This window comes from Salmo salar, chromosome 06, assembly GCF_965601325.2.
Source record: "Salmo salar chromosome 06, fSalSal1, whole genome shotgun sequence".
In the NCBI taxonomy this organism is placed as follows: Eukaryota; Metazoa; Chordata; class Actinopteri; order Salmoniformes; family Salmonidae; genus Salmo; species Salmo salar.
Genome location: NC_138296.1, coordinates 24,041,309 through 24,069,173, shown reverse-complemented (window position 1 = coordinate 24,069,173; position 27,865 = coordinate 24,041,309). Strand labels below are relative to the sequence as shown.

The window sequence follows — 27,865 nt, the reverse complement described above, 5'->3', positions numbered from 1 at the left end:
CCCTGAGTCCACTGGGTTATACTGTTAGAGCTCTCCCTGAATCCACTGGGTTATACAGTTAGAGCTCTCCCTGAGTCCACTGGGTTATACGGTTAGAGCTCTCCCTGAATCCACTGGGTTATACAGTTAGAGCTCTCCCTGAGTCCACTGGGTTATACAGTTAGAGCTCTCCCTGAATCCACTGGGTTATACAGTTAGAGCTCTCCCTGAGTCCACTGGGTTATACTGTTAGAGCTCTCCCTGAATCCACTGGGTTATACAGTTAGAGCTCTCCCTGAGTCCACTGGGTTATACGGTTAGAGCTCTCCCTGAATCCACTGGGTTATACCAGAGATCCCAGACTTTAATAAAATGTGACAGATACACAGGGTGACAATATACTTAACAGGCTGGACCATTCTAGGAATGTAGGCTTGACCTTTTCACCCTTTCCTGTGTCATGGTTTATGCTCCTATGGGAATTCTATGTTAAATAAGTTAAGTCTTAAAACATACTCTTTTACATGAACATATTGGTTGATGTTTCAAATGATCATGAACTTATTAAAAAAACAGCTCAATAAATACTTACACAAGGCACACATTTTATTCCAGGTAAATTTGTAATCATGACAACCAAAATATATTGTTACATAAAGGAGGCATTTGTTGTTGTTTATGTGGAAGAGCAGGACTGCACAACAATGTACAAATATAAAAGTTCACAAGCACTGGTTTCTGTTGAGAAGAATGGGGAGGAAGTTACGGGTAGAGCCTCGACAATTCCTGACATCTAGTAGCAGGCTTCCACTAGGTACCAGTAGTAGGCTTTCACTAGTTACCAGCAGTAGGCTTCCTCTAAGTACCAGTTGTAGGCTTCCACTAGCACCCAGAGTTTTTCCTGATAAGCTAACATGGTCAGGAAAAACTCGTGGCACTATTTAAGAAAAATGACACGGTTTTCCAAAATGGCTGCCAGCCAGGCCTATCGACCTCAAAACCAGTTTATTATAAAAGGTCGTTCAGGACCTGCTTCCCTGTCAGTGTCTATAAAGCCACACTGTTGATCCAGGCAGTGGTCCATGCTGAAGGAGACTCCCGCGGCTTCACACCCAGGCATCCTTAATGGGCTTGGTGTCAGACAGTCTGCCATCAGCTGATGATTGCCTGGAGGGGTGGAAGGGACGCTGCAGACAGGAGGATCTGACACTTGGCCATCTTAGCCTCTGTTTGGTCTCCCCGGTCCTCCTCTCCTGAACTCTCCTCACTGCCAGAGTGATGGTTGCCATTTTCCCTTTGTCCCCTGACTGAGGCTTTCCTGGTGATACTGACTTCATCATCATCCTCCTCCTCCTCCATGTTGGCCGGGCAGTTGGTATCTTCCTCGAGGCCACCATCCTCCTCCGCCTCTCCCTCATTCCATCTCTCCTCTCCATCCCCCTGCTCCCTAGTCCCATCTCCACCCTCACCTGGTCGCTTGTCAATCATGAACCGGGGGTGTGGCACCTGAAGAGAGGCGGTGTCCATCTCCTCATCCTGCGAGTCCATACTGTAAAAGGATATGACATCACACATCAGCAACCAACAACAAAGGAGGTCAAATATCCATATAATTCACGTGTCACACAGACCCATGTTTGCTCTGTCGTATTTCCTGAAGCTGGACTAGATGGATTCTTATTGGGTCTTAAGACCATGTTGAAGAATTAGGCTCTGCTGCATACTTCCTATCACATCATACATTAGGGTACTGCAGAAGACATGATCTTTATGCTTGACCAATGACAATGACTTTCTACATAATGACTTAAATCATTCTTCAAACCTGACCTACAGCCCCATTCTTCCAGAAGTTTCAGTGTTGATTTACCATATTGGAATTGACTCTCCATGGTACAGTATGTGATTGTACAGCCTCTCATTGATCTCCTGCTGATCCCAGGACCTGGTTATCGCTGTTAACGTTCCTCAATCAGTTTGTTATTCATCATTACAGTGCTGGCAAAGCTTATAAACTGTGTCCCAAATGGCACCATATTCCCTATGTAGTGCACTACTTTAGACCAGAGCCCTAGTGAAAAGCAGTGTACTTGTATATAGGCAATAGGGTGCCATTTGGTAAGCAGACATAAAGAGGGAATGTGGGTGTGTGTCTGGTTTCAGAATGAAGTCTACTATAGTATTTACAGTAAACACATCAGTTTGGTTACACAGATATGTGAAAGTCATCTCTCTTGCCCAGATTTATTCCTATGAACAACAACAGCCATTGTTCTAGACTCAGATTAGATCTATACCATGCTTCACGTGGCATACTGTCAACGCTGATAGGCCGGATGACTGTGTCCTGCTGCGAAGTTACTTACAAGGCTATAAGGAAACATGAAATCAAACAACTGAACATGTCTTTCACTTCAGTGAAGCGAATCATAACTATTGCTTAAGTCGAATTTCCACTTCAGTCAAAGCAATGATATTGATGGAAGACTAAGTGAAACACACTTAAGTGTATGTTAGAATCTGTTTTAGGGGCAAATCCTGTCATTGCTATCAATCCCTATTAAAAGAAACTCAAAACAATTAAATGTATGTGTTTTTTATTCTGAATCTTTCTAAAAGCAATGCATTTGAAAAAACATTTGAAAGTCATTTGTATAAGCCCTGGATTGTGATTGGTGGGTGTTGTGTTTAAGGCCCTCCCCTGGTCCTCCTCACCTGGCTGGAGCTCCTGTCACTCTCATCTTCTGCCACATGTAGTCCAGGAACATGGAGGCCTGCAGCAGACGGCCTATCCTTTGCATGTGTCTCTCTGGGGGGACGAACAGGGTCAAATCAAACAAGGGAACTGTATCAACAAACACGTAAAGATGCCCACACACAATCAGCGGACACCATCACTAACACACACAATCAGCGGACACCATCACTAACACACACAATCAGCTGACAGCCATCACTAACACACACAATCAGCGGACACCATCACTAACACCATCACACACACACACAATCAGCGGACACCATCACACACACAATCAGCTGACACCATTACTAACACACACAATCAGCGGACACCATCACTAACACCATCACACACACACAATCAGCGGACACCATCACACACACAATCAGCTGACACCATCACTAACAAACACAATCAGCTGACACCATCACTAACACACACAATCAGCGGACACCATCACTAACACCATCACACACACACAATCAGCGGACACCATCACACACACAATCAGCTGACACCATTACTAACACACACAATCAGCGGACACCATCACTAACACCATCACACACACACAATCAGCGGACACCATCACACACACAATCAGCTGACACCATTACTAACACACACAATCAGCGGACACCATCACTAACACCATCACACACACACAATCAGCGGACACCATCACACACACAATCAGCTGACACCATCACTAACAAACACAATCAGCGGACACCATCACACACACACAATCAGCGGACACCATCACACACAATCAGCGGACACTATTATTCAGAAATTAAAACATCATACATCATCTGCACAGAGGTAGTTGTCACGTCTGGCATGAGTCTATACATCAATGTGACACACACACACACACACACACACACACACACACACACACACACACACACACACACACACACACACACACACACACACACACACACACACACACACACACACACACACACACACACACACACGCACACACACACACACACACACACACACACACCTCCCCACCTCACCAGTGTAAGGTATGAGTCCCTCCAGGTGTGCGCGTGCTCCTTGGTACTGGAGCAGCTCTTCAGGGGAGAGGTGTGTGAGCATCACCTGGATCACAGCCTGGGCGTCCAGACAGCTCCGGGCGTTGGTGTTCCACACAGCACAGTAGCGCAGCATAGACTCTGGGGGGGGGGGGGGGTTTAGGATTAAACAGACCATTACCATACACGGACCTGTATCACAGACCATTACCATACACGGACCTGTATCACAGACCATTACCATACACGGACCTGTATCACAGACCTTTATCACAGACCATTACCATACACAGATCTGTATCACAGACCATTACCATACACGGACCTGTATCACAGACCATTACCATACACGGACCTGTATCACAGACCATTACCATACACAGATCTGTATCACAGACCATTACCATACACAGATCTGTATCACAGACCATTACCATACACAGATCTGTATCACAGACCATTACCATACACGGACCTGTATCACAGACCATTACCATACACAGACCTGTATCACAGACCATTACCATACACAGACCTGTATCACAGACCATTACCATACACAGACCTTTATCACAGACCATTACCATACACGGACCTGTATCACAGACCATTACCATACACGGACCTGTATCACAGACCATTACCATACACAGACCTGTATCACAGACCATTACCATACACGGACCTTTATCACAGACCTTTATCACAGACCATTACCATACACAGATCTGTATCACAGACCATTACCATACACAGATCTGTATCACAGACCATTACCATACACGGACCTGTATCACAGACCATTACCATACACGGACCTGTATCACAGACCATTACCATACACAGACCTTTATCACAGACCATTACCATACACAGACCTTTATCACAGTCCATTACCATACACAGACCTGTATCACGGGCCATTACCATACACAGACCATTATCACGGACCATTACCATACACAGACCATTATCACGGACCATTATCAGGTGGCTCCATCACTATATTGAATACCCACCAAGCACAAAACGTTTTCAGAATGTTCTGCAACGTAGTAAAAACATTGTTTTTTTGGGCCAGCTAGGTATATCCCAATCCTTTCTGATCTCACCTTTCTGGTCCTGGCGCAGCTTCAGCACAGTCTTCTCCAGCTGCTTAGCACCATCTTCCCCCTGGCGGATCGCTAGAGGCCACACAGGAAAGTCACGAGGTCACAGACAGTACAAACAGAGTAACCCACATCAGATATAGAAGCCTATGATCCTGCATACATAACCAGTGTCATGGCACACAATACATAACCTAAGTTCAATGGCCAGTCTATTAAAGACTTACATAACTGTAACTTTCCCTACAAACGGCATTACCTTTGATCAGAGCTCTATGGAGAACAAAAGTAGTGCACTAGATAGCAAATAGGGTGCCATTTGGGATGCAGCATAGTACGCATCATCATGACCTAAGTGACCCATCCCGTCTACAACCCCATTCTAGACACTCCAGTGTCAGTATGACGGTCCATTGTTATGCCAATACAATGACCTCTGACCAATCCTTGACGGTCAAACATGGAACCCTAGTCTCTCCCATCCAGTTATTTTAATGGATTTTAACACTAGAAGTGCTGAGGCAGTCATTTTAACTACATATGAATTTAAAATGTGTATAGATAGATATCTGCCATTTTTAAAGCCATTACCCTTCAGTCCTTGACTTTTCCTAAATAAGTATTTTTAACACACGTATGTTATACATTGTTAGAATTTCAATATGGTAAACAGAATGTGTTGTAAGTAGTTAAGAAGACATGTTTTGTTGCTGCACTAGTGTGTTGACTATATACACATGATGTTCCCAACACCAACATGCCTAAACACAGAGTATGTGAACACTCCTGTGTTTATAAACTGTACCTTTATTTAGCTCAGAACCTGATCTCTCTCAGGCCATGTTCAATAGGCACGAGACGGAAGAAAATGGTCCGAAACGGGCTGGTACTATCGGAACTTGTAAAATAAGAAATAATAGAATTCTTGTTGTGCAACGTTTTTGCCCTAATGAACACCACCCAGTCTATTTCATCCATGATTAACACAAGGAATGTCTAAAACAAGTATTCCAATCTTCTTTGTTTCGATAAACAAACACTAAAGTGCACCTATGCACAACTATCTACGTTTTGGCTCAGAAGAAGGTCCATGTAGGGAACATAAAGGCCTGGAATGTGGGTAGAGTGATTTGGTCCATTTGGTCCATTTTCCTCTAAGGCCTTGTCATGCAGGTCATGTCATCCATTAACTTAATGACAGAGAGGTTTAGAGAGTCTGAACTGGTTACTGAGTAATGTTGCTCTATGTAGTCCTCGTTATGTAGAGTTCCCACAGGTCTAGCCTACACTAGTGCCTGGAGGACTGAGGGAGTACTACAGAGGAAACAGTAGGATAATAGGTAGTGACAGGGTGGAAGGTGACTGACAACATTAGCAATGTGGAATCCAGCAGCTATTTCTGGAGATGTGAGGAAGAAATCGGGATGATCAACATGCTGTATGTACAGTGTGGACAAAACATGTGAGAGACTAGAGAAGGAGGGTAGAGAAATGTACCTCTGATGAGGTGGAGCAGGGTGTGTGAGTGTATGGATGTGTAGTAGGATATAGAAGAAGCGTGAGAGGACAGGATACCTTTAATGACTTTGAGCACAGTGTGTGGCTGGTCCAGGGAGATGGCCAGGCCCAGAGCCTTCAGGAACTTCTTCTCATGAAGCAGGTTAGACAGCTCCTGTTTCCTGCACAACACAACAACACACCACCACATCTGAACGTAGAAAAACTGGGGCTGCGTTCATTACGCACAAAACGGGACTGAGACAGTGAGGGACCACCTGGATTTTTCCAATAAGAAACACATTTTTTTCCCCCCATTGCAAAATGTCTTAAAACGTTAACGTGTCCTAAAAAACACGACCCAGAAAAGACGCTCAAACATGCGCACATTCACAACTCCTATGGTAATTGTCATGTTTCTCTCTCTGGCATCAGTGGTTTGATTCCTTCACTGTTATTCAGAAATTAAAACATCATACATCATCTGCACAGAGGTCAGTCCATAGGAGTTGCTGTCTTCACCTAAACGTCAAGGAATCAGATGAAGTGGCGGCGACGTTCAGAAGCAAGATAAAATACACACTCAGTGTCACACACCAGCTCTTTATTTAGCCGGGGGCTGTTTCCTTAAGACGGAGGTACAATTACCGCAGCCATTAGCTCAGCTGGGTGGTCCATGCACAGAGGCACACTATGGTGTATGAAAACCAGTGGTGGGTGGACAGTCTTATCAATCCCCGTGGTTATCCTTACATATGGTTCCAGATAACAGGTTGTGACTTAAAAGGAACACTAACAGGTGGGCCAAAGGGAAGACAACATTTCTGTCTGGACCTCCACCACTGCCGTGTGTGTGTGTGTGTGTGTGTGTGTGTGGTGTGTGGTGTGGATCCACCTGGACTTCTTTCCAACATGACCTCTAGTGTGGTAAGGCAGTGGGCAAACATTGGTCTAACAAACCCTTGATCTGTAGATATTTATCAGCTGTTGGAAGGAGCTGGGTCTACAAAGTGGGTCATAGTGTTTAAACTCAGAATACTAACCCCTCACCAACCACGACCCGAAACTAAACCAATGACCCTAGTTTAACCACTGAAAGTAAACCAAATTCAGGTTCCAAATTGTCCTCATTTGAAAGCATTGAAGAAATGGAATTTCAGTGCATTTGCTGAACCACCTACATATGCAGACTGTATGTCCCAAGCAAAAATGACACCCACAACCTTTGTCTGTCAGCACAATGCTCCAACCAACTGAACCATCTGTACTGAAGGATGTTTTAATGTCCAGTTGATATCTGTACTGAAGGTGAAGGATGTTTTAATGTCCAGTTGATATCTGTATTGAAGGATGTTTTAATGTCCAGTTGATATCTGTATTGAAGGTGAAGGTTGTTTTAATGTCCAGTTGATATCTGTATTGAAGGTGAAGGATGTTTTAATGTCCAGTTGATATCTGTATTGAAGGTGAAGGATTTTTTAATGTCCAGTTGATATCTGTATTGAAGGATGTTTTAATGTCCAGTTGATATCTGTACTGAAGGTGAAGGATGTTTTAATGTCCAGTTGATATCTGTATTGAAGGTGAAGGATGTTTTAATGTCCAGTTGATATCTGTACTGAAGGATGTTTTAATACCCAGTTGATATCTGTACTGAAGGATGTTTTAATACCCAGTTGATATCTGTATTGAAGGTGAAGGATGTTTTAATGCCCAGTTGATATCTGTATTGAAGGTGAAGGATGTTTTAATGCCCAGTTGATATCTGTATTGAAGGTGAAGGATGTTTTAATGCCCAGTTGATATCTGTATTGAAGGTGAAGGATGTTTTAATGCCCAGTTGATATCTGTATTGAAGGTGAAGGATGTTTTAATGCCCAGTTGATATCTGTACTGAAGGTGAAGGATGTTTTAATGCCCAGTTGATATCTGTACTGAAGGTGAAGGATGTTTTAATGCCCAGTTGATATCTGTATTGAAGGTGAAGGATGTTTTAATGCCCAGTTGATATCTGTATTGAAGGTGAAGGATGTTTTAATGCCCAGTTGATATCTGTACTGAAGGATGTTTTAATGTCCAGTTGATATCTGTACTGAAGATGAAGGATGTTTTAATGCCCAGTTGATATCTGTACTGAAGGTGAAGGATGTTTTAATGTCCAGTTGATATCTGTACTGAAGGATGTTTTAATGCCCAGTTGATATCTGTACTGAAGGATGTTTTAATACCCAGTTGATATCTGTACTGAAGGATGTTTTAATACCCAGTTGATATCTGTATTGAAGGTGAAGGATGTTTTAATACCCAGTTGATATCTGTATTGAAGGTGAAGGATGTTTTAATGCCCAGTTGATATCTGTATTGAAGGTGAAGGATGTTTTAATGCCCAGTTGATATCTGTATTGAAGGTGAAGGATGTTTTAATGCCCAGTTGATATCTGTATTGAAGGTGAAGAATGTTTTAATGCCCAGTTGATATCTGTACTGAAGGTGAAGGATGTTTTAATGCCCAGTTGATATCTGTACTGAAGGATGTTTTAATGCCCAGTTGATATCTGTATTGAAGGTTAAGGATGTTTTAATGTCCAGTTGATATCTGTACTGAAGGATGTTTTAATACCCAGTTGATATCTGTATTGAAGGTGAAGGATGTTTTAATGCCCAGTTGATATCTGTACTGAAGGTGAAGGATGTTTTAATGCCCAGTTGATATCTGTACTGAAGGATGTTTTAATGTCCAGTTGATATCTGTACTGAAGGATGTTTTAATGCCCAGGTGATATCTGTATTGAAGGTGAAGGATGTTTTAATGCCCAGTTGATATCTGTACTGAAGGTGAAGGATGTTTTAATGCCCAGTTGATATCTGTACTGAAGGATGTTTTAATGCCCAGTTGATATCTGTATTGAAGGTGAAGGATGTTTTAATGCCCAGTTGATATCTGTACTGAAGGATGTTTTAATGCCCAGTTGATATCTGTATTGAAGGTGAAGGATGTTTTAATGCCCAGTTGATATCTGTACTGAAGATGAAGGATGTTTTAATGCCCAGTTGATTTCTGTATTGAAGGGGAAGGATGTTTTAATACCCAGTTGATATCTGTATTGAAGGTGAAGGATGTTTTAATGCCCAGTTGATATCTGTATTGAAGGTGAAGGATGTTTTAATGCCCAGTTGATATCTGTATTGAAGGTGAAGGATGTTTTAATGCCCAGTTGATATCTGTATTGAAGGTGAAGGATGTTTTAATGCCCCAGTTGATATCTGTATTGAAGGTGAAGGATGTTTTAATGTCCAGCAGTTGATATCTGTATTGAAGGTGAAGGATGTTTTAATGTCCAGTTGATATCTGTACTGAAGGTGAATAATGTTTTAATGTCCAGTTGATATCTGTACTGAAGGATGTTTTAATGTCCAGTTGATATCTGTACTGAAGGATGTTTTAATGTCCAGTTGATATCTGTATTGAAGGTGAAGGATGTTTTAATGCCCAGTTGATATCTGTATTGAAGGATGTTTTAATGCCCAGTTGATATCTGTATTGAAGGATGTTTTAATGCCCAGTTGATATCTGTATTGAAGGATGTTTTAATGCCCAGTTGATATCTGTATTGAAGGATGTTTTAATGCCCAGTTGATATCTGTATTGAAGGATGTTTTAATGCCCAGTTGATATCTGTATTGAAGGATGTTTTAATGCCCAGTTGATAAGTATCGAAGGTGAACTCACTTGAGTATCTGGTCTTCCTGCTTCGCCTGCTCCTCTGCCTGCTCCACCTCTGTCACGTCCTACAGGGGAAAGGCACACACAATACATTTATCATGTCACTCATTCCATTTATACAACAACATAACTGTCTGACTAACAGTTCTAGATTTGCCATACAAATATACCCCCAGTTTTAAAGACATATAGCATCTAGTTTAAAACTTAACAACCCGATCTAGGATGGGTGTGACAATAGTTGGAATAGTTAGAGTACCAAGACACTCCCTAAGCTAATTTACATTAACTCAGTATTCACACGTTTCATTAATCCTTTTCAAAAGGCGAGGCACATTTATGCAACAGGCTGAATTCCCATCTTTCATAATACAGGCAGGTATGCCGCATACAAAAGGATGGATGACTCCATCTCCATGACACGTATTTACCACTGCATCCTGGGAGATGGAGGTGTTATACTGACAGCATGAAGACCTTGATTTAGCTGAAGGCTGCTTCCTTTATGCAGAGGTCACTCACGTGCACACAAACACGTGCTTGCACACACACCTGCCAACTCCTATGGTCATTGTCATATTTTGTCTCTCTCTCTCTGGCATCAGTGGTTTGATCTCTTCACTATTATTCAGAAATTAAAACATCATACATCATCTGCACAGAGGTAGTTGTCATGTCTGGAGTTACTATGGCAATAGGAGTCGTCTTCTCCTAAACATCAAGGAATCAGATGAAGTGGCGGTAACATACAGCACATGATACAGCACATGATACAGCACATGATACAGCACATGATACAGCACATGATACAGCACATGATACAGCACATGATACAGCACATGATACAGCACAAGATACAGCACACAATCACTGCCACACCAGCTTTTTATGTGATGTTTCCTTAAGGTACAATTTCTGTAGAGTAACCACAGCCATGAGGTCAGCTGGGTGACAATGCTTCCAAATCATCATCGTGAAACCTGTCACCAATGCCTAGGGGGGTTATACCTGGAAATGACATGGTACTCACTGTGAGGTTAACAGGAAGTAGTGCAATGGTATGAGCTCTTTCCATGACATAGACTGAAGAGGAAGTTAGCGTTTGATAAGATTAAAGACTCTCTCAGGGGACCCTATTAACATTTTGGAGGACCCCACATGGGTCCCGGACCCCAAGTTTGGGAAACACTTCAATCCCTGCTTGCTTCAATGCTTCCTCTCTCTGTGCATCTCCTTTGCCTCCTTCATTGCAGCCTGACTCACCAGCGTCTCACTACAAAGAACATTTATTTTGTTATGTGAACTTATAGTAGCCAATCTTTTGATTATAGCTAGGTTCATTTCAGTCAACTACTGCTGCTGGAGGTCAGGCTCTGTTCAACATTAGCTTCTAACGTCATCCTTCTAGCCAGCTAGCTACCTGGCTAACAGCCAGAGCCCTTGAGCTACATAGCTAGCTAGACATCTGACTGATGTATCAGCGACTATTTACCAGTTGTACACTCATTCTCTGAGAGTCAGGGAGGGTTGTTTGGTGGGTGTCTGTTGACACAGCAGGAGTTGAGGGATGTTAAAATAATTTCCACTGTCAGTAGAGTCTCTCCGCTACTTGCCACTGTAGGACTGGGCTGAGGTAGTTGATTCCACCTCTCGGCCTATGCTACGTCGTGGGTAGTGCTCCCCGTTGGACAGAGTAATGAATGAATGCACTGCTAACAAGGCAAATCTGGGGGAGCAGACATGAATCATTCATGATTCCAGTCATTCTCACGATAATTACATTTTAAAAATAGGTTATTAAAAGCTATTTCACAAATAAAAAGGTGCGTAAACGGCGTTTACCCTCCACTACATCCCTGGTTGGGTCTGGTAAAACCCTGACATAAATGTCAATATCTTGCCAGGCAGGGTTGAATCTACATTTGCCTGGCATTTTAGCTATCGATGTGACGTTTGGTGGCGCCTAAGCAGTCAGTTCTGTACCTGCCTGGCTAAGTGGCAGTGTTTATTTTACCTTTATTTAACTAGGCAAGTCAGTTAAGAACAAATTCTTATTTTCAATGACGGCCTAGGAACAGTGGGTTAACTGCCTTGATCAGGGACTAACAACAGATTTTTACCTTGTCAGCTCGGGGATTTGATCTTGCAACCTTTCGGTTACTGGCTCAACGCTAACTACTAGGCTACCTGCCGCCCAGTGTGGGTGGAATGAGCGAGCTCACCTGGCAACCAGAGCACGAGACAAGTGAGGAAATAAAACTCGGTGGTCTGCCTGGAAATTAATTTGCAAGACCAATACATTTTTCCAATATTTTTCATATTAACATATTTGATCATTTTCTGTTCTCCTTTCAGTACCAACTTGAGAACATTTCAGATTTTCAAGGTATTCCAGTACTTCAATTTCAGAGTGCCAAATTCAAGTACTTTAAGCACCTTGTGTGAACCTTGTTGGACTCAGCCAGGACACAGGAAATGGAGCTAGCAATGCTCCTATCACAAGTTTTTATAGGGGCAATACAGCTGGTTATCTACTAATTTACAGGTAAGAGTCTGACTAATAGCATTTCTAGTAATTCTATTTCTATGGTGTCGGTACTGGTGGAGTTACCCAAGCCTGAGTTCTGCATACTACATTACTCTCCTGCCCAAGGCCTTGTCCCTCACGGATCTACCCCAGATAGGTACGTCTCTTTCTAAGACCTTGTCCCTCATGGATCTACCCCAGGTAGGTACGTCTCTTTCTAAGGCCTTGTCCCTCACGGATCTACCCCAGGTAGGTACGTCTCTTTCTAAGGCCTTGTCCCTCACGGACCTACCCCAGGTAGGTACGTCTCTTTCTAAGGCCTTGTCCCTCACGGATCTACCCCAGGTAGGTACGTCTCTTTCTAAGGCCTTGTCCCTCACGGATCTACCCCAGGTAGGTACGTCTCTTTCTAAGGCCTTGTCCCTCATGGATCTACCCCAGGTAGGTACGTCTCTTTCTAAGGCCTTGTCCCTCATGGATCTACCCCAGGTAGGTACGTCTCTTTCTAAGGCCTTGTCCCTCACGGATCTACCACAGGTATGTACGTCTCTTTCTAAGGCCTTGTCGCTCACGGTTCTACACCAGGTAGGTATGTCTCTTTCTAAAGGTTTTGGTGGGAGATGTCAAGATTTTGAAGCACTTTGTGACAACTGTTGATGAAAAAAGGGCTTTTGAAATAGATTTGACTGACTGACTGACTGATTGGTTGGTGGATTAATTGACTTACAGTATATGTACTATATAAACCAGGTCATAACGTGGTTTCCAACTGGACGAGCTTTACATGAATTTCTAATTATTCAAACTCAATCAATTAGTGAGCGTTAGTCGGTTAGGGCCAGTACTAACCGTCCACACAGTGATGTTGGAGTCGGCCGAGGCGGTGACAACGCGGTCGTCCTTCCTGGTGGCGTGGAGACCCCACACCTTGTCCTGGTGGGCATCCAGCGTCTTCACACACTCATTGGTCTTGATGGTCCACAGCTTGACCAGCCCATCTGACCCACTAGAGAGAGAGAGAGAGAGAGAGAGAGAGAGAGAGAGAGAGAGAGAGACGGGCGGAGAGGAAAAAAACGGAAAGAGAGCGAGAGGGGCGAGCCGAGCGAATGCGAGAGACTCAAAAGATTGAGAGGGTGGGAGAGAGAGAGAGATGTGGTTTAAGGGAAAAAACTGTATAACCAATGCTTGGGATGTGATATTGGCATGCTACCATAAGAATTATGGAAGGATACAAAAACACAAAATAGTGTGTGTCTTACCTTGTGAGTAGCTGAGTCCCTCTGCTCACAAAGATGAGCTTCAGCACAGAGGCATCGTGGCCTTCAAACGTCTACAAGACACAACATGCCACACCAGTTTCACTGCCAGAGAATGCCCAGATATAACTTCATCTGCTTCCACCAGGGCACGTATTCAAAACGCGTCAGTGAGTAGGAGTGCTGATCTAAGATCAGGTCCTCACTGTCCATATCTTATTCATTACGATCTAAAAGGCAAACCTGATACAAGATCAGGACCATGAATACAGGCCCACGCCACACGTGCACTTCGAACAGGTTGGCATTTATTGTGATGACTCATGTACTGGAGGCAGCTCTGTGGGGTAGTCACTAGCTGGCACAGCCACAGAGAACAAATCAGATTTTAAACCTAACCCTAACCTTTTTACAATATAGCCAAATTTCACTTTTGCCGCTGGCCCATCTAGCGGAAATCGCTCTGTTCTGCCTCCAGGACAAGACTGATGACAATAAAATGTCAACCTGCGAACTTTGTGGCCATTCATTTGTGACAAATTGGATTTCTATTGGATTTCCGGTGAGAGGTTAATTAAAAAGATAACATTTGAAGATACTGTACATAACAAACCAAGGCACGCCATTTCATCAGGTTCTGTTGTTCCTGTGTTCCAGAACAGTTCCATACAGGAGACCATGACTGTTCAAAGAATGCGTCACTCACAAAGGGCAGAAAGGATATCGTGGGAGGGAGCCACAAGTTAAACACAACCTCCCTCCATGAGCCATTATATTAGTGCATAAAGCTACTATGTGATGAAAACGTCATCTACTAACAACGCTCACGATCGCTCACAACTACCATTCAATACATATTTCATTTGGTTTTAATTGGTTTGACGAGTGTTCGGGAGTGCCAAGGTAATGGAGGAACTAAAATGGGGTTGATTATCTCATACCTACTGTACGAGGGAAACATGTACATTCTTACAAATTTTAAAATTACAAACACGTCACAAAAACACACACACACACGCGCAAACTAGCAATCATACACGCAAACTAGCAATCATACACGCAAACTAGCAATCATACACGCACATCCCTACCTCCACCCTCACCACCCCACACCCACCTTGAGGCAGCTGAAGTCCTGGAGGCTCCAGAGCTTGACAGAGCCGTCGGCTGAGGAGGATGCCAGCACCTGGTCCATGGGAGAGAACTGGACACACCAGACCCCCCGGCGGTGGCCCCGGAACACCCCCAGCAGGGCCAGGTCGGCCCCGGGGGGCCCCAGGGACCACAGCTTGGCCAGGCGGTCCTGGGAACCAGACACCAAGAGCTTGTCGTTAGGGGAAACTGCCACGCTGTTCACATCCTGGGGAGGGAGGGGGAGAGACATTGAAGGTTATGGGGTCAGTGTGACACAGAGCAGGCATGAAAACAATGGGGGAAATTAGAAAGTGATAGATGACAAATAGAAAGTGGGGTTAAAAGAAGTAGAGGGGTTGGAGAGGAAGAGGAGAGGATGGGGAATAGGAGGGTGAGAGACTACCAAACACAAACACATAGTCCTCTCTTCCTTCTCAAGTATACATTTCACAGAACAGGCACCCACGTTATACATAGAAACCTTAAACCATCTGTGTTGTGAGTACATTTGTATGACAACAATAGTTCATACAGACAAAGGAGCCCACAATAGGACATTATCAGCTGGGACTGACTTCCTTATGAGGAAAGCCATATATATATTTCCATCACAGTGAACAAATCAAGCACCTGAGTCACCAGACAAACACAGGCTTATCACTACAGCATATCTATCCGTTTACCTACCCGTATGGTGCACCTGTGAACGTGCTTCTAGACATGTGTTAGTGTGTGTACATGCTTGTGTGTCCTTGTGTTTGTGCTTTTGTGTGGGTGGGTATTTGTCTGTACAGTTATATGTCCTTGTGTACATGCTTGCATGCATGCATGCATGCATGCATGTACAGTTGAAGTCGGAAGTTTATATACACTTAGGTTGGAGTCATTAAAACTCATTTTTCAACCACTCCACAGATTCCTATCGTTTTGGCAAGTCGGTTAGGACATCTACTTTGTGCATGACACAAGTAAGTTTTCCAACAATTGTTTACAGACAGATTAGTTCACTGTATCACAATTCCAGTGGGTCAGAAGTTTACATACACTACGTTGACTGTGTCTTTAAACAGCTTAGACAATTCCAGAAAATTATGTCATGGCTTTAGAAGCTTCTGATAGGCTAATTGACATCATTTGAGTCAATTGGAGGTGTACATGTGGATGTTTTTCAAGGCCTATCTTCAAACTCAGTGCCTCTTTGCTTGACATCATGAGAAAATCAAAAGAAATCATCCAAGACCTCAGAAAAAAAATTGGAGACCTCCACAAGTCTGGTTCATCCTTGGGAGCAATTTCCAAATGCCTGAAGGTACCACGTTCATCTGTACAAACAATAGTACGCAAGCATAAACACCATGGGAGCATGCAGCCGTCATAACGCTCAGGAAGGAGACACGTTCTGTCTCCTAGAGATGAGCGTACTTTGGTGCGAAAAGTACAAATCAATCCCAGAACAGCAAAGGACCTTGTGAAGATGCTGGAGGAAACAGGTACAAAAGTATCTACATTCACAGTAAAACGAGTCCTATATCGACATAACCTGAAAGGCCGCTCAGCAAGGAAGAAGCCACTGCTCCAAAACCACCATAAAAAAGCCAGACTACGGTTTGCAACTGCACATGGGGACAAAGATCGTACTTTTTGGAGAAATGTCTGATGAAACAAAAATGGAACAGTTTGGCCATAATGACCATTGTTATGTTTGGAGGAAAAAGGGGGAGGCTTGCAAGCCGAAGAACACCATCCCAACCGTGAAGAACGGGGGTGGCAGCATCATGTTGTGGGGGTGCTTTGCTGCAGGAAGGACTGGTGCACTTCAAAAAATAGATGGCCTCATGAGGCAGGACAATTCTGTGGATATATTGAAGCAACATCTCAAGACATCAGTCAGGAAGTTAAAGCTTGGTAGCAAATGGGTCTTCCAAATGGACAATGACCCCAAGCACACTTCCAAAGTTGTGGCAAAATGGCTTAAGGACAACAAAGTCAAGGTATTGGAGTGGCCATCACAAAGCCCTGACCTCAATCCTATAGAAAATTTGTGGGCAGAATTGAAAAAGTATGTGCGAGCAAGGAGGTCTACAAACCTGACTCAGTTACACCAGCTCTGTCAGGAGGAATGGGCCAAAATTCACCCAAGTTATTGTAGGAAGCTTGTGGAAGGCTACCCGAAACGTTTGACCCAAGTTAAACAATTTAAAGGTAATGCTACCAAATACTAATTGAGTTAATGTAAACTGTTGACCCAATGGGTATGTGAAATAACTCTTTCTCTCAACTATTATTCTGACATTTCACATTCTTAAAATAAAGTGATGATCCTAACTGACCTAAGACAGGGAATTTTTACTAGGATTGAATGTCAGGAATTGTGAAAAACTGAGTTTAAATGTATTTGGCGAAGGTGTATGTAAACTTCCGACTTCAACTGTATGTATGATAATTGAATGTATGTGAATGCGCATGTGCGTGCGCGTCATATACTTTGTCGTGTGCCTTCTCTGTGACCCGGGCGGTCAGCTGGAACATGTCACCGTCTGTTTCCGGGATGGTCTCTGGGAGATCCCACACCTTGATGGTGCAGTCCTGACTACCAGACACCACAAACGACTCCTTCATCCTGAAAGAAAGAAAGGAGAGAGAAAGACCGATGTAGGATAAGAAAGAAGGATTAGAACGTGCACAAGCAAGAGTGTATGGATGATTAACACATTGGATATTGGCATTCCCAATAGTGGAGAAATGTGCCTCCACAGTGGGCTTCCGGGGTCAGAACCAAGGAGACCCTGGTGTGTAGTGGTTTACCTGGAGCAGGTGATGGAGCCCACAGCGTTACCATGGCTGCAGCCGTGGGCCACACAACACACCTGACCACTGTCTGGATCCTGTCTCCACACACGCACTGACTTATCCTGGGGGAAAGAAACAACAAAATATATTATATATGAGACAGAGAGAGAAAGAGAGAGGGAGAGGACACGGACTTATCCTGTACATAGAGAGAGAGGACACTGACTTATCCTGTACAGAGAGAGAGAGAGGACCCTGGTTAGAGGGAGTGTGTGTATTGTGTTTGTGCCGTTTTGCCAACTGGCATCTGGGGTTTGATTCCATCACTTTATACAGAAATTAAAACATCATACATCATCTGCACAGAGGTCATTGTCACATTTGGCATAACCATGACCATAGGAGTTGGAAAAATGGCACAAACATATCTGGGACCAGGCTAGGGTTCAATAGTATTGATTTGATGATACTGGTTAGTAGGGAGTGTGTGTGTGTGTGTGTGTGTGTGTGTGTGTGTGTGTGTGTGTGTGTGTAAGTCGCTCTGGATAAGAGCGTCTGCTAAATGACTAAAATGTAAATGTAAATGTGTGTGTAGGTATGCATGAAGGTGTTTGTGTACGTGTGGATTTCATCCAACTCTGTGGTTAACTCATGTTGATGAAAGGTTGAGGAGAGGATTCCATTCGTAAATGAAGAATGGTAAACATTCCTGATGAAACAAGGAAACAGTCAAGCTGTAGCCTCACCTTTGCACAGCTCACAAACAGGGATCCTTTCTTGAACACGTCGAGTGACAGGACGGTATCTGTGGAGGAGAAAGGAAAGGTCAACCCTTCTGAAAGGGCGAGCCAGGTGAGGAAAGAGCAACTCTCTCAACGTCAGTCAAACCAGACCGACCAGTTACCAAGCTATCACTGTCTCTAATCCTGAACGGCAGGAACTCTGTCTGACTGCTCAGTTTATCAGGCTTCTTAAGCTTCTTGTAAATGCCTTCACAGCTACAATTTCATTGGAATCCCTCCAATCGCCATGGTTTAGAAAGACCTCCATGGTTTACATACTGTACATGTTGCATCCTTGAAGGGTGTAGATATTCTACAGACCCGCTGCAGGGTGTAGATATTCTACAGACCCGCTGCAGGGTGGAGATATTCTACAGACCCGCTGCAGGGTGGAGATATTCTACAGACCCGCTGCAGGGTGGAGATATTCTACAGACCCGCTGCAGGGTGGAGATATTCTACAGACCCGCTGCAGGGTGGAGATATTCTACAGACCCGCTGCAGGGTGGAGATATTCTACAGACCCGCTGCAGGGTGGAGATATTCTACAGACCCGCTGCAGGGTGGAGATATTCTACAGACCCGCTGCAGGGTGTAGATATTCTACAGACCCGCTGCAGGGTGTAGATATTCTACAGACCCGCTGCAGGGTGTAGATATTCTACAGCTGCATTGCAAGGTGCAGTTTGGGGATCAGTGTTTCACACAGCAACTCTGCCTCCTGCTGGTCATTCTCAGAAGTGACCAGATGTTTTCACTTCTATTCAGTGATGTACTAGATCATTTGTGTGAAATATTTACTATATGTTGTTGGCATTAATGTTACAACTGGGCTGAATGGAGCTGCCAGATTCAAAAGAAACGAACCAGACACTTATTCTGAGAACGTTTATTCTCAGTTTCTAACCTTTTAACAAATGTAAATTAGGTTTCCATTCCATCTTCCTACCTTGTGAAAACCCCATTCAGACAAGCAGAGAGGTGCTGCCCTCTGTTGGTCAGAGGACTCACCTGTGTGTCCGTAGAGGATCTTACAGCTGCTGGTAGCCAGGTCAAACACCTTGAGCTGGGAGCTGTTGGTCGCCACGACAATGTGAGTGTCACCCTTTCCCAGAAACTTCACATCCAGGACCTCGTCATTGAAGCCAACAAACTGGGGGTGGAGAGAAAACATTAGAGAATGAACACCAGCAACACAAGGCTCTTGATCAAAATAAACCATCAGCATGGGTGAAAACATCTTCAAACAAACAGAAGACCAACCATCTGAACAATAAGAACAATCCTACGGTCCCTTTAACCCTCCCCACCCCACCTGTTGCTGTGAGGTGAAGGAGGACAGCTGGTACCCGCCTGTTGCTGTGAGGTGAAGGAGGACAGCTGGTACCCACCTGTTGCTGTGTGGTGAAGGAGGGCAGCTGGTACCCTCCTGTTGCTGTGAGGTGAAGGAGGACAGCTGGTACCCGCCTGTTGCTGTGAGGTGAAGGAGGACAGCTGGTACCCGCCTGTTGCTGTGTGGTGAAGGAGGGCAGCTGGTACCCTCCTGTTGCTGTGCGGTGAAGGAGGACAGCTGGTACCCACCTGTTACTGTGTGGTGAAGGAGGACAGCTGGTACCCGCCTGTTGCTGTGTGGTGAAGGAGGGCAGCTGGTACCCACCTGTTGCTGTGTGGTGAAGGAGGGCAGCTGGTACCCACCTGTTGCTGTGAGGTGAAGGAGGACAGCTGGTACCCGCCTGTTGCTGTGTGGTGAAGGAGGACAGCTGGTACCCACCTGTTGCTGTGTGGTGAAGGAGGGCAGCTGGTACCCACCTGTTACTGTGTGGTGAAGGAGGACAGCTGGTACCCACCTGTTGCTGTGTGGTGAAGGAGGGCAGCTGGTACCCACCTGTTACTGTGTGGTGAAGGAGGACAGCTGGTACCCACCTGTTGCTGTGTGGTGAAGGAGGACAGCTGGTACCCGCCTGTTGCTGTGTGGTGAAGGAGGGCAGCTGGTACCCTCCTGTTGCTGTGTGGTGAAGGAGGACAGCTGGTACCCACCTGTTACTGTGTGGTGAAGGAGGACAGCTGGTACCCACCTGTTGCTGTGTGGTGAAGGAGGACAGCTGGTACCCTCCTGTTGCTGTGTGGTGAAGGAGGACAGCTGGTACCCACCTGTTACTGTGTGGTGAAGGAGGACAGCTGGTACCCACCTGTTGCTGTGCGGTGAAGGAGGGCAGCTGGTAGAGCAGGATGTTATGTTCTGCTGTGACCGTGGCCAGCCTGAGGGAGGAGGGCAGGGGGAGGCAGTAGGTGAGGCTCCGGGGGTCTCCATACTCCTCCCCCCCCTCCTCAGAGCCCCCCGCGGGGGGAGCAGAGGGGAGCGTCTGGGCGAACACACAGCGGGCCGAGCTGGCATCCCACACCCTCAGCACACCTGGAGAGAGAGAATCCCTTAAGTGGGGGTCTTTGATTGGGCTTGCTCCCTGTGTTGTTTTGGCTAACTATAAAATTATGGTCATCTCTGATTGGCTGCTAAAACTATACACTAGTCTCATTCAGTATTATCTAGCTATATTGGTGGGCAGACTCCTCCACATGCATCCACCATCTAGCCTGGGGATTGTTGGAGTAAGGAGAAGTGGCCCCTAGACACTGATCTGAGTCAGCTTTGCATTTCCCCCCACTAATGGTTAAGGTTAGGGAAGTTGATCCTAGATCTGTACCTAGGGGGAACTTCACCCAGGAGCGGGACTGGAAGCACATACCTTTGCTGCCTGCTGTGATGAAGTGGATCTCTTTAGTTTTCACCCCGATCTCAGAGAAATCTTCGTCCTCAGGGAGCAGCACAACACTCTCCACAGCCTGGCGAGGGAAGCAACGCATTTCATGCAATTAGGCTGATGATGCACCAATCAACTTTTAGTTGCAAAAGCCATTCTAAAACAACTCTGGAAGAAAGTAGAGTATGAGAGTTCACCTCATAGACGGGCACTGTCCTCCTGGCAGTCCTGCTCTTCAGATCCCACACTGTGCAGATCTTGTCCCTGCCAGAGCTGCAATCAAACAAACATCCAACCTTCAGCTAGCTTGCAATGAACTGATCAGCTGTGATGAGGTCTAAAGCTATGGTTTTTAACCTGTGGTCTGCGGGGGTACTGCAGGTGAGCCGCAAAATAAATGTAAAAAAATTCAAATCTGCGACTCCACGGATGGTGGTCCTGAAGAGCTTTGATGATGATTGGATGATCCCCGGAATGGAACAGGTTTGGAACCACTGGTCTAGAGTAGTTCCAAACACTAAATTGACGCATTAATTGAATATGTTGGACAACACTGCACCAATAGCTCACCATGTTGTTTTGGCTATGATAGGTAGGTACTAGGTATAGCCTGGTACCAGATCTGTAAGTGCCGTTTTGCCAACTGGCATCAGTGGTTTCTTTCAGCACGATTTTTCAGAAATGACAACACAAACAGATCTGAGACCAGGCTAGGGTGATAGGTGTCAGAAGGCAGGTTGCCATTGACCCAGGTTTATTCAACAAAAGCAATGTCGCAAAAAATATATATTATTACGACATGTATAATGGAAACGGCAGATATGAGACATTTTCTTAAGATTGACCCCAAAAAATGATCCGTTTGACTGGGATGGATTTTTCTTTATTGCAACAAACTTTGGAAACAGTGTTTTTCAAATAAATGAAGATTGACGAATAATTCCGAAAGTACTTTTTTGGTTTGACGTCATTACGTTCAGTTGTTTTTAAATCGACACAAGATAGTTAAACGGAAACGCACCCTAGCAGGCAATCCTCGCATCTATTTTCTATGTAAACTTTCTAAATGTCAACAACAAACAAAGGTGAATGGAAACCTAGCCAGAGAGTGGTAGGAGCAGGCCAGTCAGCTCAGCTGTCCTACAGTACAGCAGGTTAAGATCTCGGTCTGCTCTACTGTAGAGCTCTGTCTAACAACTGTTGATGTAAAAAGAGCTGCATAAAACAAACCGTTGACTGACTGTTACAGTACCTGACCATGGAGGCTCCATCGGAGGTGAAGGCCAGGGAGGTGACAGGGCTGTAGTGGCTCTGCAGCACGCACAGACACTGGCTGGAGCGCAGGTCCCACATCCTGATGCCACAGTCTGACGCCGAGGAGAAGAGCTGCAGTAGACTTATGTCTGGGTGGAACTCCACCAGGCTGCAGGGCAGGAGGAGGACAACGTGAGTGTTTGAGATCATTGCAGTCGGATTGCGCTTAATCACTGATCTACAAATCACCTTGTATCCCTAATAACTACTTATGTGAGTGTTTGAGATCGACAACATTGCAGTCGGACTGCGCTCAATCACTGATCTACAAACCACATTGCATCCATAATAACTACTCATTATATAATTAAGATTAACAATTATGTGGCTCGCCTTGATTAAACTGATCCCCTCAAACATGCTGAGTCATAATATCAAATATTAATTCCCACACGTCAAACTAGCAACTAGATTTAAGTCATGTCTTGTTGTCAATGTATCAACTTATTGAAGGCACCTACATCTACAAGGGTTTGTCCAGTTTCTGAGGAATAGATCTCATTTATAAACCATGAGATAAATTGACCCGCGCAAGTATTCATAAAGCGTCTCAGAGTAGGAGTGCTGATCTAGGATCAGGTCCCCCCCCATCCATGTGATCTTATTCATGATCTGAAAGGCTAAACTGATCCTAGATCAGTTGGTCAGTAACTTACTGTACGACCCCAGAGGAGCCCTTCAGGTTGTGTGTACAGTACTGCTTCACCACGTCCCACAGCTTTATGGTGCCATCACAGCCTCCTACACACCAACAGAATGACAGACTCATATTACAGACAGGAAGTACAAGGTGAAATCTCAGAGTACCCATTTAAAGTGAGAGCATTTGACTGAGCTCACTCACTCTTGTTTTGGGTATAACAGGTAGGTACTAGGCAGTGTTAATTTCGTCAACAAAAATAGTGACTAAAATATTCGTTAAACACCTATTTTTTTGTGGTAATTGGCGAGACTATAACTGACTAAACAGACCCAGAAAAAATATAACTCAACAAAAATTATTTTTTTGTTCAGTTGACTCAAACGAGACGAGACTAAATTCTCTCTGCGACTAAAATCGGACTAGTGAACTGGACAAGAGCTTTGGAGAGATTGTGCTTATCACTGAAAAACTCTCAATCAATTTTAGCTAGATGGTGCTACTCTTTCTCTCTCTGCGCTTGTGTGTGTCTGATTGCATATTACATACAAAACAATAGCTATGTAGGCTAAATTAGGAATTTACATGGCCAAATAATTGTTATACAGTGCATACGGCAAGTGTTTAAACCCCTTGACTTTTTCCACATTTTGTTACGTTACAGCCTTATTCTAAAAATGACTAAATAAAACCTCAACAATCTACACACATTACCCCATAATGACAAAGCGAAAAATGTTTAGAACGGTTTGCTAATTTATTCTAAATAAAAAACAGAAATACCTTATTTACATAAGTACTCAGACCATTTGCAATGAGACTCGAAATTGCACGTAGATGCATCCTGTTTCCATTGATCATCCTTGAGATGTTTCTACAACTTGATTTGAGTCCACTTGTGGTAAATTCAATTGATTGGACATGATTTGGAAAGGCACACACCTGTCTATGTAAGGTCCCACAGTTGACAGTGCATGTTAGAGCAAAAACCAAGCCATGAGGTCGATGGAATTGTCCATAGAGCTCCAAGTCAGGATTGTGTCGAGGCACAGGTCTGGGGAAGGGTACCAAAATATTTCTGCAGCATTGAAGGTCCCCAAGAACACAGTGGCCTCAATCATTCTTACATGGAAGAAGTTTGAAACCACCAAGACTCTTCCTAGAGCTGGCCGCCCGGCCAAACTGAGCAATCGGGGGAGAAGGGCCTTGGTCAGGGAGGTGACCAAGAACACGATGGTCACTCTGAAAGAGCTCCAGAGTTCCTCTGTGGAGATGAGAGAACCTTCCAGAAGGACAACCATCTCTGCAGGACTCCACCAATCAGGCCATTATTGTAATGTCCAAACGGAAGCCACTCCTCAGTAAAAGGCACACGACAGCCCGCTTGGAGTTTGAAAAGGCACCTAAAGAAAGACTCTCAGACCATGAGAAACAAGAACCCATGGTCTGATGAAACCAAGGTTCAACTCTTTGGCCTGAATGCCAAGCATCACGTCTGGAGGAAACCTGGCACCATCCCTACGGTGAAGCATGGTGGCAGCATCATGCTGTGGAGATGTTTTTCAGTGGCAGGGACTGGGAGACTAGTCAGGATCGAGGGGAAGATGAACGGAGCAAAGTACAGCGTGATCTTTGAATAAAACCTGCTCCAGAGCACTCAGGACCTCAGACTGGGGCGAAGGTTCACCTTCCAACAGGACAACGACCCTTAGAGCACAGCCAAGACAACACAGGAGTGGCTTTGGGACAAGTCTCTGAATGTCCTTGAATGACCCAACCAGAGCCCAGACTTGAACCCGATCTAACATCTCTGAAGAGACCTGAAAATAGCTGTGCAGCAATGCTCCCAACCTGACCGAGCTTGAGAGGATCTGCAGAGAACAATGGGAGAAACTCCCCAAATACCGGTGTGCAAAGCTTGTAGCGTCATACCCAAGCAGACCAGACGCTGCAATCGCTGCCAAAAGTGCTTCAACAAAATACTGAGTAAAGGGTCTGAATACTTATGGATATGCAATAGTTCAGTTTTGTATTTTTAATACATTTGAAAAATTTTCTAAAAACCGTTTTTTGCTTTGTCCTTATGTGGTATTGTGTGTAGATTGAGGAATAAAAACAATTTAATCCATTTTAGAACAAGGCTGTAACGTAAAAAGTCAAGGGGTCTGAATACGAAGGCACTGTCTATACTTATGTTTGTCATTTTTCTGCTGTTGGGTAGAGAATGACGTCATACAGAAAAATGTTGGTAGGACAAGGCTGTGTATGTTTGTTCACATGGAAGTCAGTGATTTGTTTACTATAGGTTTATGAGGCAATACAAATGTGATGTGACAATGAAAGGGCATTTAGTGGACTAAAATGGCCAACTGTTTTAGTTCTTTTGACAATAATTAGACTACATCATTATTCAAATGGTAAAATGTAACTAAGACAATTATATTTTAGTCAAAATGACTAAGACAAATACTCTAAAAGATTGCCAAAATTAACACTGTTACTAGATATAGCCTGGTACCAGATCTGTAAGTGCTTTCTTGCCAACTGGCATCAGTGGTTTCTTTCAGCACGATTATTCTGAAATTAAAACAATACACATCATCTGCACAGACCAGGCTAGGGTATGATGGGTGTGGGACAGATCTGGGACCAGGCTAGGGTATGATGGGTGTGGGACAGATCTGGGACCAGGCTAGGGTATGGTGGGTGTGGGACAGATCTGGGACCAGGCTAGGGTATGATGGGTGTGGGACAGATCTGGGACCAGGCTAGGGTATGATGGGTGTGGGACAGATCTGGGACCAGGCTAGGGTATGGTGGGTGTGGGACAGATCTGGGACCAGGCTAGGGTATGATGGGTGTGGGACAGATCTGGGACCAGGCTAGGGTATGATGGGTGTGGGACAGATCTGGGACCAGGCTAGGGTATGATGGGTGTGGGACAGATCTGGGACCAGGCTAGGCTATAATGGTTGTGGGAAGTTATCCTATGAGGTCAATCCGCTCACCTGTGGCCAGGAGCGTGGAGGTGGGGTCAAAGGTCATGCTGGCAACAGGCACATTGTGGATGGCCCTCCAGGAGCGTGTGCACTGGGCCTGCTTCCAGTCCCATTGCTTCAGCAGCAGAGCCTTGCTGGCTGTTACCAGGATCTGGGGAGGGAAGGAGGAATGGATGGAGAGAAAGGGTGAGGGAGGAGAAAAGGGGAACTAAGGTATGAAGGGAAGAGGGGAATAAAGGTGTCCACATGCTTCCCAGCTGAAACAGTTTGGTAGAGTTTGTGCATATATTATGACATTTTTGTGACATTTTTGTTCGTTTTGCACTTCGGTAGTCTTTTTTTGGGGCTGTTCGGGGACACAACATTTTTTTCTGGAGGCAAGCTGAAGTTCGGAGGCGAAGTCTACAGCCCTTCGTCGATGATCAGTCAAGAGTAGGGATTCTTCAAGAAAGTCTAGTCATTCAAGGAGTGATGACTTGTTTTCATGAAAAAGGCGGCAGCCGAACTACAGCATGCGGATGCCTTAAGGTAGTCAAACTAAGTACTGAGTGTGACACTAAGGCTGTGTTTACACAGGCAGCACAATTCTGATTTTTTTTTTTTTAGAGTAAATTGGTTTCTTGACCAATCTGATCAGATCTTTTTCGATCAATTGGGCAAAAGATCAGAACTGGGCTGCCTGTGTAAATGCAGCCATAGGTCTGGAACAGCCCATCATATAATGTCAAATGTTTTACCTCATCATCAAGGCTGAGGGCGAATGATGTAATGTCCTCCTGATCATCCTGCAATTACAACAGTGACGGAAATGAGAATCTGTACAGACATTAAATTAATGTCTGAACTAGCTGCACACGAGTGTTGAGAGAGAGAGAGAGACAGTCTCACCTGTTCAATACTGTGAACAATCTTCCCTGTAACGATTTGCAAGACGTTGACACGTGTGCCACACGTACAAAATATGAATTTCTCATCTTTACTGATCTGTAACGTAGGAAAACATATTGAAATACCATAACACATCTGTCAACGGTATAGGTAGTTAATTATAGCTACAGTAACGTTGGATAGTTGGCTAGCTAACTGTTTTACAGAGGGAGGTAACTATCAGTGATAAATAACTTACCTGTACTTTTCCTCCCTTGTAGAATGGTTCGATGGTGCTGGAAACAGCATAGCTACATGAAGAAGAAAAAAAACAACGGTAATTTAGCAAGAAGATAGCTAAGATTTGCCCAGCGTTAGCTAGCTAGCTATCCACGTGAAGTGCGTTCGACTTACTTGGTTTTGAACTGGAGATTGCTTTTTGCCATCTTGCTTTGGAAGACGTGGGTAAACCCCCACAATTTTGCAGTTTAAAGACAGATGAACTGATTTCGATCACTTGTTGTTAGAATTCATTAGCTCCGATCAACAAAATCCCCACATGTGTTGTTCAAAAGGTGGTTTTCTGTCTCTCACATTGTACGTCATATGACAGCGAGCGTGGAAAGAAAACGCACGACAGTGATTGGCTAGAATGCACAGCCAAACATTTTGGGCTTCTTTGCAGTAAGAAATTCC

The 27,865-nt window shown here is 44.4% G+C and overlaps 1 protein-coding gene across 2 annotated transcripts; it reads right to left on the bottom strand.

The window, feature by feature from the left end:
• Window positions 1-564: 564 nt before the first annotated feature.
• Window positions 565-27,781, bottom strand: LOC100195964 (transducin beta-like protein 3). 2 transcript variants are annotated; one of them, XM_082976390.1, is made up of 23 exons: window positions 27,584-27,781; window positions 27,429-27,480; window positions 27,191-27,286; window positions 27,040-27,087; window positions 26,312-26,453; window positions 23,320-23,404; window positions 22,602-22,772; window positions 21,547-21,622; window positions 21,335-21,431; window positions 20,780-21,003; window positions 19,602-19,743; window positions 18,555-18,613; window positions 17,824-17,930; window positions 17,503-17,638; window positions 15,002-15,244; window positions 13,888-13,958; window positions 13,478-13,634; window positions 10,108-10,166; window positions 6,456-6,559; window positions 4,884-4,955; window positions 3,754-3,912; window positions 2,695-2,788; window positions 565-1,528 (listed from the first exon to the last, which is right to left on the bottom strand). In XM_082976390.1, the coding sequence occupies exons 1-23, from the start codon at window positions 27,613-27,615 to the stop codon at window positions 1,132-1,134; spliced, it is 2,823 nt and encodes a 940-aa protein (XP_082832516.1). In that variant the 5' UTR covers window positions 27,616-27,781; the 3' UTR covers window positions 565-1,131. The 2 variants fall into 2 exon arrangements, with proteins under 2 accessions (XP_082832516.1, XP_082832517.1); XM_082976391.1 differs by lacking the exon at window positions 565-1,528 and adding an exon at window positions 1,554-1,934.
• Window positions 27,782-27,865: the final 84 nt, after the last annotated feature.